We start from the raw sequence: 9,480 nt of genomic DNA, 5'->3' as shown, positions 1-9,480 counted from the left end.
CTCCTTCTATCACCATTTATTCATCCTTTAACCTCTTCTACATACCCCTGTGCCCACCTCTCCTTCTCTCTGGTAATCACTACACTTTTGTCTGTGTCCAAGAGTTGTTTTTCTTAATCCTTTTACCTTTTCAGCCATCCACTAACCCACCTATTCTCTGATAGCTGGTACTCTGCTCTCTTTATTCATTTTAAGGCCCAATTCAGCTCAGAGTTTTAAACAAGTGGAGAAGTAGCAATAATTTTCAAATGACTTTTTAACTACGGGTTATTTCTTCTTTTCTTTGTAGATAAGGTCATCTCATGATCAGTGATGGCATGTGAGTCACCACATTCCATTTTATACAAATGGCAGGGATGACAACTAAATTACAGGTTCCCTGGCTCAGTGTGGATGTGACTTCAGAATCCCCCTCAACAATTCACTCCAGGAAGAGTGACCTACAGTTGCAGTGGAGATGAAAGCTATGTCTTTTCCTACCGTATATGAATACTTTTGGTACCTGTAAGCTGAGGCCACTTTAAAGTATTGAATCATTTATTTCCCCCTGACTTCTGCCTGACCCCCCAGTACAGCCTTCAACAAATTTCTAATGATCTGTTCTCCTTTACAACAGAAGCATGTAATCAGATTTTCACATGGATGCACCAACTGGTCAATGACTGTAATACAATGGTATCATAAAATGGTCCCAGGTGAATTTTTCTTTTTCTCATAATTGCAGAATTTATATGCTTACTATGGTGGCATTTAGCTTTTCCTTGGAAATCATGCAAAACCATAGCTTTGTAACTGAGTTCATACTCTTGGGGCTTTCACAGAATTCAAACATTCAGAAAATAGTATTTGTTATACTTTTGTTGAGCTACATGGCAACTCTCGGGGGCAACTTGCTAATTGTGGTGACCATCAGCAGCAGCCCAGCACTCCTGGGCTCCCCCATGTACTTCTTCTTGGCGTTCTTGTCCTTCCTGGATGCCTGCTTCTCCACTGTAACTGTCCCGAAGATGATTGTAAATTCTCTGAATAAGAGGAAGACCATCTCCTTTGCAGGCTGCATGACCCAGCTCTTTGCTGGACACTTCTTTGCTGGAGCAGAGGTGATTGTCCTCACAGTCATGGCCTATGACCGCTATGTGGCCATCTGCAAGCCCTTGCATTACTCTTCTATCATGAACAGGAAGCTCTGTGTCATTCTGATGGGGGTTGCCTGGACAGGGGGCTTCCTGCATTCCACAATACAAATTCTGTTTGCTTTACAGCTGCCCTTCTGTGGCCCCAATATCATCGATCATTTCATATGTGATTTGTACCTGCTACTAGAGCTTGCCTGCACTGACACTCATGTCTTTGGCCTTTTGGTGGTGGCCAACAGTGGGTTCATGTGCGCCATAATCTTCTCTTTGCTGCTTGCCTCCTATGGTATCATATTGTTTTCTCTGAGAACATACAGTACTGAAGGACAGTGGAAGGCTCTCTCCACTTGTGGATCTCACATTGCTGTTGTGGTTTTGTTCTTTGTTCCCTGCATAGTCACATATGCCCGACCTCCATCCACTTTCTCCTTTGACAAACTGGTGACAATATTTTACACTATCCTAACACCCTTGTTCAATCCTTTGATTTACACCATCAGGAATAAGGAAGTGAAAAATGCCATGAGAAATGTGTGGAGCAGAATAATGGTAGTTTGTAATGAAAAATGAGACTGATTTGATGGAATCTATACTCGGTATGTGTTCTAAGACATGATGGAGCTGCTCAACTTAGTTCCTACAATGCAGAGGTATAGTGGTCAAGGTTCCCTACGTTTTTCTTGGCTTTAGCACTCTCAAAAGCATATCTGCTCCCCGAGACGCAAATAAACAATAGATTGCTTTGAGGTCAGATTGGCAGAAGTTTCTGTCTTGTGGGACCCCTCACTTGAAGACATTTACAATGAGAATAAGANGTGGCCCCAATGTTATCGATCATTTCATATGTGACTTGCACCCTTTACTAGAGCTGGCCTGCACTGACACTCATGTCTTTGGCCTTTTGGTGGTGGCCAACAGTGGGTTCATGTGCGTCATAATCTTCTCTTTGCTGCTTGCCTCCTATGGTATCATATTGTTTTCTCTGAGAACCTACAGTACTGAAGGACAGTGGAAGGCTCTCTCCACTTGTGGATCTCACATTGCTGTTGTGGTTTTGTTCTTTGTCCCCTGCATAGTCACATATGCCCGACCTCCATCCACTTTCTCCTTTGACAAAATGGTGACAACATTTTACACTATCCTAACACCCTTGCTCAATCCTTTGATTTACACCATCAGGAATAATGAAGTGAAAAATGCCATGAGAAATGTGTGGAGCAGAATAATTGTAGTTTGTAAGGAAAAATGAGACTGATTTGGTGGAGTCTACACTCAGTGTGTGTTCTAAGACATGCTGGAGCTGCTCAACTTATTTCCTGCAATGAAGATTTATAGAGTCAAGGGACCCTAAGTTTTTCTTGGCTTTAGCACTCTCAAAAGCATATCTGCTCCCCGAGTGGCAAGTAAACACAAGATTGCATTGAGGTCAGATTGCAGAAGTTTCTGTCTTGTGGGACCCCTCACTTGAAGAGATTTACAATGAGAATAGGATAGGGCTGTTCTTTTTTTACACCTGGCTTTTCAAGGTTTTCCAGAACCCTTGCCCATGGCTGTATCTTCTTTCTGGTTTTGGAGCAGTGATATTGCATTAGGTCATGGAGACAGAAGTTGAATTCTGTAATGAAATCTTTCATCAAACCATTGTCCCTAATATTTTTTCCTTTTCTCCCTCTCCTATCTATCTTTCTGCATGCTATCCTCTGACTCTTCTTTCCTTGGGTGACCTCACTTTCAGTCTCCTCTCTCCTGTACTCATTTCACTCATTCTCCACTCCTGCCTCTTCTACACTCTTATTTATTTAGGTATCTATTTTCTGCTTTGATATTTTCTTCACCATGCAGCATACAGAATTTCATTCTGGGGTTAGAGCCAAAAATTACGGTATCAATTCATGTCTTTCTTGCATGGATTTCTCAGGATTTCTCTTTTCTAGGATGTACATGATTTTAGAAATTTTGTATGAAGTCTACATGAAATGGGTTTAAAGTTTTATATGACATGGATGGTGAATGCTAGAGAGGGAGGTTGTCTAGTAGTACCCCACTATAATTTTAACCTAACTGGACTTGGAAAAACTTCCTTCCTTCCATCTTTCCTTCCTTTCTTATTATTTGTCTATTTTTTCATTGTTCAAGTACAGTTATCTCCAATAGTCTCCACCACTTTCTCTAACCCCAGCCATCCCCATTTCCTACCCTTGATTGTACCTCTTTTTTGTTTTGTCCATGTGTCCTTTGTACGTTCCTGATAACCCATGCCCCACCCGCCCACTATTATCCATTCCTACCTTCCCTGTCATTACTGTCAGTTTTTCCTTAATCGATGTCTCTGGTTATATTTTGCTTCCTTGTTGTTGTTTTTTTGTGGTTGTTGTTGGTTAGGTTCCCCAGTAAATGAATGGATTAAAAAACTGTTACATTTACATGATGAAATACTATGCAGTAGAAGGAAATAAAAGAGTCTTACCATTTGTGATATCATGGATGGAACTGGAGAGCATTATGTTAAGTGACATAAGCCAGCCAGGCAGTGAAAGAGAAATACGACGTGATTTTATCTCTAAGTAGAAGACATCTCTGTATCTCAGTTCAAAGTTTCCACATTGAAAGGACCAGGCACATGTGTAAACTTGCCTTATTAAATAATATGCAAGTCAAATGAAATAACAATAGTGAAAATTGTTTGAATAATAAGTTTATACCACAAGAATAGTATATAATCTATGACTGTGTTATTTAGTTAAAATGACACACAGTAATATAAGCAAATAGGTGATAGAGGCGTTTGTCTATCTGGGAGAAAAGGGGAGACTGGTATTATTAAATGTATTTGCGCTGGTTTAAAATTTCAACGTTAAAAGTAAGAATTAAAGAAGGGAAAATTAGATTCTTCACTACTGTGATGTACCCTCAAATGAAGGAGTAAGGAAAGTGCAGGAGTGTTAGGAAACATGAATTAATTCTGTGATAAATGCCCTGACAGTGTTGGTCTGCTTTAATGTGTACATCTTCTCAGGAGCTAAGTTCATGTCTTATGTCCCCAAGACTTCTCTTTACTTATTGAAAAGAAAACAATGTAGAATTATATGACCTGGCTTTCATGGTTGTCCTACATCTGTCCATAATTTTATATCTTACAACTTTTTTATTAATGACAACAGTGTTTAGGCAGATCATCTCTATGTTTGATCTCTGTTATTGATCAAAGCAATATTTGTGGTCTTCCCAATTCTTTATCTTACAATACTGTCCGGGAACTTTCTCCTTGTAATGACTATTAAAAACAATAAGTCCCCTGGGAATCCCATCTATTTCTTCTATCTGTCCTTTGCTGATTTCTGCCTCAGTAGAATGACAGCCCGAAGATTGATTGTTAATGCCCTTTCTCACAAGAAGAAGACTTCCTACAATGAGTACATGAATCGAGTGTTCAAAGTCCACTTCTTTGGATGCATCGAGATCTTTGTGCTCATCCTCATGGCCTTTCATTGCTACATCGCCATTTGTAAGCCCTTGCAATACCCAATCATCATGAGCCAGAGAGTGTGTTGTATGTTGTTGATTCTGGCCTGATGGGATCTTGTATCCACTCTTCAGCACAGATTTTCCTAACTTTGCAATTGCCCTTTTGTGGCCCCAATGTGATTGACCACTATTCTTGTGACTTGCAGCCCTTGTTGAAACTTGCCTGCATGGACACATATGTGATAAATTTGCTAGTTGTCTCTAATAGTGGGGCCATTTGCATGGTGAGTTTTATAATGCTGCTTATCTCCTATGTTGTCACTTGTACTCTCTGAGAAACCACAGCATAGAAGGAAAGTGAAAAGCCCTTTCCACATGCACTTGCCACTTTATCGTGGTTGTCATATTCTTTGGTTCATGTGTATTCATATATACACTCCCACCGACCATGTTTTCAGTAGACAAAATGATAGATGTATTTAATTCCATTGGGACATCCTTGCTCAAACCTGTGGTCTATACATTGAGGAATGCAGAGGTTAAAAGTGCCATGAAAAGTTTATGATGTAACAAAGTATGATTTCAGTTAATAAATACTATATGGGGACTCGAATGTATATTTCCTTAATATCTTAGTTTTGTTTCATGGACAGAAAATATAAAATATACTTTTGGGGAAATAAAGAAGAAATCTGAGGGGATTGCATTAGAATATGGTTATTAATTAAAGTGCATAAACATTTTGAAGAAACTGGGATCATCCTTGCTTGAATTCTATCAACATTTGGTCATACTCATTAGGTAATTTAGCATCCTATACAAATATTTCTTAGGAAAGAAAAGTACCGACAAATGACAGAACAAGTGTATGTGCATGCTGTGTCTATATGCACGACTTTTTCCTTACATTTTACTCTCATCCTAATGAGTGGAGACATCAGAGCTAACTAATCCTTAGGGCCTGGACACTTAGAGAGTCAAGGTTGCCATCTTGACAAGCTGATGATTAGACCAAATGTTCTGGGAAATTACTCCTCTGGAAATCTGTGTCTGGGCCTCCTTCAGTGGGGGTGTCTACACTGATGAAGTCTCCAACTGCGATAAAAGCTAGAAATAACTGTGAAGACCAACACTATCTCAGGAAAATCTCTCAAAATCAGTTCTGTTTGTGGTGAGGGAGAAAGGAGTGTGATATTTGGACAAGACTGCACTGTCAGTGAGTCAATNTGTTGTTTTTTTTTGTGGTTGTTGTTGGTTAGGTTCCCCAGTAAATGAATGGATTAAAAAACTGTTACATTTACATGATGAAATACTATGCAGTAGAAGGAAATAAAAGAGTCTTACCATTTGTGATATGATGGATGGAACTGGAGAGCATTATGTTAAGTGACAGAAGCCAGCCAGGCAGTGAAAGAGAAATACGACGTGATTTTATCTCTAAGTAGAAGACATCTCTGTATCTCAGTTCAAAGTTTCCACATTGAAAGGACCAGGCACATGTGTAAACTTGCCTTATTAAATAATGTGCAGGTCAAATGAAATAACAATAGTGAAAATTGTTTGAATAATAAGTTTATACCACAAGAATAGTATATAATCTATGACTGTGTTATTTAGTTAAAATGACACACAGTAATATAAGCAAATAGGTGATAGAGGCATTTGTCTATCTGGGAGAAAAGGGGAGACTGGTATTATTAAATGTATTTGCAGTGGTTTAAAATTTCAATGTTAAAAGTAAGAATTAAAGAAGGGAAAATTAGATTCTTCACTACTGTGATGTACCCTCAAATGAAGGAGTAAGGAAAGTGCAGGAGTGTTAGGAAACATGAATTAATTCTGTGATAAATGCCCAGAGAGTGTTGGTCTGCTTTAATGTGTACATCTTGTCAGGAGCTAAGTTCATGTCTTATGTCCCCAAGACTTCTCTTTACTTATTGAAAAGAAAACAATGTAGAATTATATGACCTGGCTTTCATGGTTGTCCTACATCTGTCCATAATTTTATATCTTACAACTTTTTGATCATTGACAGCAGTGTTTCGGCAGATCATCTCTATGTTTGACCTCTGTTATTGATCAAAGGAATATTTGTGGTCTTCCCAATTCTTTATCTTACAATACTGTCTGGGAACTTTCTCCTTGTAATGACTATTAAAAACAATAAGTCCCCTGGGAATCCCATCTATTTCTTCTATCTGTCCTTTGCTGATTTCTCCCTCTGTAGAATGACAGCCCCAAGATTGATTGTTAATGCCCTTTCTCACAAGAAGAAGACTTCCTACAATGAGTACATGAATCTAGTGTTCAAAGTCCACTTGTTTGGATGCATCGAGATCTTTGTGCTCATCTTCATGGCCTTTCATTGCTACATCGCCATTTGTAAGCCCTTGCAATACCCAATCATCATGAGCCAGAGAGTGTGTGGTATGTTGTTGATTCTGGCCTGATGGGATCTTGTATCCACTCTTCAGCACAGATTTTCCTAACTTTGCAATTGCCCTTTTGTGGCCCCAATGTGATTGACCATTATTCTTGTGACTTGCAGCCCTTGTTGAAACTTGCCTGCATGGACACATATGTGATAAATTTGCTAGTTGTCTCTAACAGTGGGGCCATTTGCATGGTGAGTTTTATAATGCTGCTTATCTCCTATGTTGTCACTTGTACTCTCTGAGAATCCACAGCATAGAAGGAAAGTGAAAAGCCCTTTCCACATGCACTTGCCACTTTATCGTGGTTGTCATATTCTTTGGTTCATGTGTATTCATATATACACTCCCACCGACCATGTTTTCAGTAGACAAAATGATAGATGTATTTAATTCCATTGGGACATCCTTGCTCAAACCTGTGGTCTATACTTTGAGGAATGCAGAGGTTAAAAGTGCCACGAAAACTTTATGATGTAACAAAGTATGATTTCAGTTAATAAATACTATATGGGGACTCGAATGTATATTTCCTTAATATCTTAGTTTTGTTTCATGGACAGAAAATATAAAATATACTTTTGGGGAAATAAAGAAGAAATCTGAGGGGATTGCATTAGAATATGGTTATTAATTAAAGTGCATAAACATTTTGAAGAAACTGGGATCATCCTTGCTTGAATTCTATCAACATTTGGTCATACTCATTAGGTAATTTAGCATCCTATACAAATATTTCTTAGGAAAGAAAAGTACCGACAAATGACAGAACAAGTGTATGTGCATGCTGTGTCTATATGCACGACTTTTTCCTTACATTTTACTCTCATCCTAATGAGTGGAGACATCAGAGCTAACTAATCCTTAGGGCCTGGACACTTAGAGAGTCAAGGTTGCCATCTTGACAAGCTGATGATTAGACCAAATGTTCTGGGAAATTACTCCTCTGGAAATCTGTGTCTGGGCCTCCTTCAGTGGGGGTGTCTACACTGATGAAGTCTCCAACTGCGATAAAAGCTAGAAATAACTGTGAAGACCAACACTATCTCAGGAAAATCTCTCAAAATCAGTTCTGTTTGTGGTGAGGGAGAAAGGAGTGTGATATTTAGACAAGACTGCACTGTCAGTGAGTCAGTGGCTCTTTGGGGTGTCCCCACTGCTCCTCTCTAAGGAGAAGAAGAGACAGTAGAGAGTTTGGCAGCATAAATAAAAGAAGGTGAGGAAAGAAGGTAGGACAGAGAACAATGCATGATGAAGAGAGAGAAAGGGAGAAAGAAAAGTGGAAATGTTGTCCAATTGGGAGAGAAGGAGCTTTATCTTTCTTATTTCTTGAGCATTACTTTTGGGTGTATGAACACTTGCAGGCAAATAATTGTCCTTGGCTCTTATGTATATTTGGGTATCAGGAAGGAAGATTTGTTTTTGTTGTTTGGTTCTATAGTATCTCACAAGTCAAAATTCAGATTTTTGGAGAAGAATCCGGTATGAAAAGTGAGGCCTGGCACTTCTCAAAGTGGTCTTTTAGTTTCACAGTAGAATATTTTAAAATGTGTGTTTTCATATGGAAGACAACCTAATCCATGTGTATAATTTCCAGCCCCCACCAACTCCACTTCAACTTCGTAATGTCATAATAAAATACTGTCGTGCCAGTTTAGTACCTGGGTGTTTAAGTATCATGAAATTGGCATCAGAAAGTATTACTCCTAGTTATATGGACTAATGAGAAAAGGACACAATAAACTCATAAGTATGAGAAGCATTTCCATCAACTGAAGACAAAATTTTATGTTGTACCAAAAATTTCCTGTAGTTCTGTTCAAGATAGTGGCGGCAGAATAAATATTTTAGTCCCGAATGGGACATTTGTCAAGGCTCTTAATATCATATTCATAAGCACAATTTGGTTTCGTACTACTTTCAAATGAACAATTTTCCTAATTTCTTACAGTTCCATTTTGAGAGCACTTCAATCTGTCCTTATGAAGATTGTACTTAAGTGTAATTGATTCTCAAGTAACCAAGACACTCAAAATAAAACATCAATTCTTATCTCTTGGTATTCTTTCAAATTAATTGTAGTGTGAAAAAAGTTTATTTGTGACTAAATGAAAACTCAGAAAGGCTCAGAAATTTCTTTCTCATTATTAAATAATAGAGAGGCCAGATCTTTGTATATTTGAGATAAGGGCTTGATTAGAAAAGGTGAGAGAAACATAATGGAATAAATAGACTGCAATCACAGGATGAAGCACAGCTTGGATAAAGACGTATACAAAACATTAATGTTTCCTGAGGACAAGCAAATTTACAAAATCCTCTAGGATGAGGTGAACCTTGGAGCTGTGAGTAGTTTGATATTTGATTCAAGCAGCACGTTGCAGAAAGATTGCATAAAGTCACAAATAATAAAAGGGCTGGAGAGCTACAGAAATAACTGTGAACCA

General features: G+C 38.5%; 1 protein-coding gene and 2 pseudogenes across 1 annotated transcript; all 3 read left to right on the top strand.

Annotated features, from left to right (window-relative positions):
* Nucleotides 1-731: 731 nt before the first annotated feature.
* Nucleotides 732-1,706, top strand: LOC118974809 (olfactory receptor 4C15-like). Its single transcript, XM_037028401.1, has one exon. The coding sequence runs from the start codon at nt 732-734 to the stop codon at nt 1,704-1,706; it is 975 nt and encodes a 324-aa protein (XP_036884296.1).
* A 232-nt stretch (nt 1,707-1,938) lies between these two features.
* Nucleotides 1,939-5,181, top strand: LOC118974800 (olfactory receptor 4C11-like; annotated as a pseudogene).
* Nucleotides 5,182-6,223: 1,042 nt separating this feature from the next.
* LOC118974798 (olfactory receptor 4C11-like) lies at nt 6,224-7,523 on the top strand (annotated as a pseudogene).
* The last annotated feature ends 1,957 nt before the right edge of the window (nt 7,524-9,480 follow it).

The sequence above is a fragment of the Sturnira hondurensis genome, unplaced genomic scaffold (genome assembly GCF_014824575.4).
Source record: "Sturnira hondurensis isolate 20B ecotype Veracruz unplaced genomic scaffold, ASM1482457v3 Scaffold0019860, whole genome shotgun sequence".
In the NCBI taxonomy this organism is placed as follows: domain Eukaryota; kingdom Metazoa; phylum Chordata; class Mammalia; order Chiroptera; family Phyllostomidae; genus Sturnira; species Sturnira hondurensis.
This window is presented reverse-complemented; position numbering and strand designations above follow the sequence as displayed.

Excerpts from the sequence above, each read along its gene's own strand:
- LOC118974809 (XM_037028401.1), top strand. The coding sequence starts at position 732 with ATGCTTACTATGGTGGCATTTAGCTTTTCCTTGGAAATCATGCAAAAC.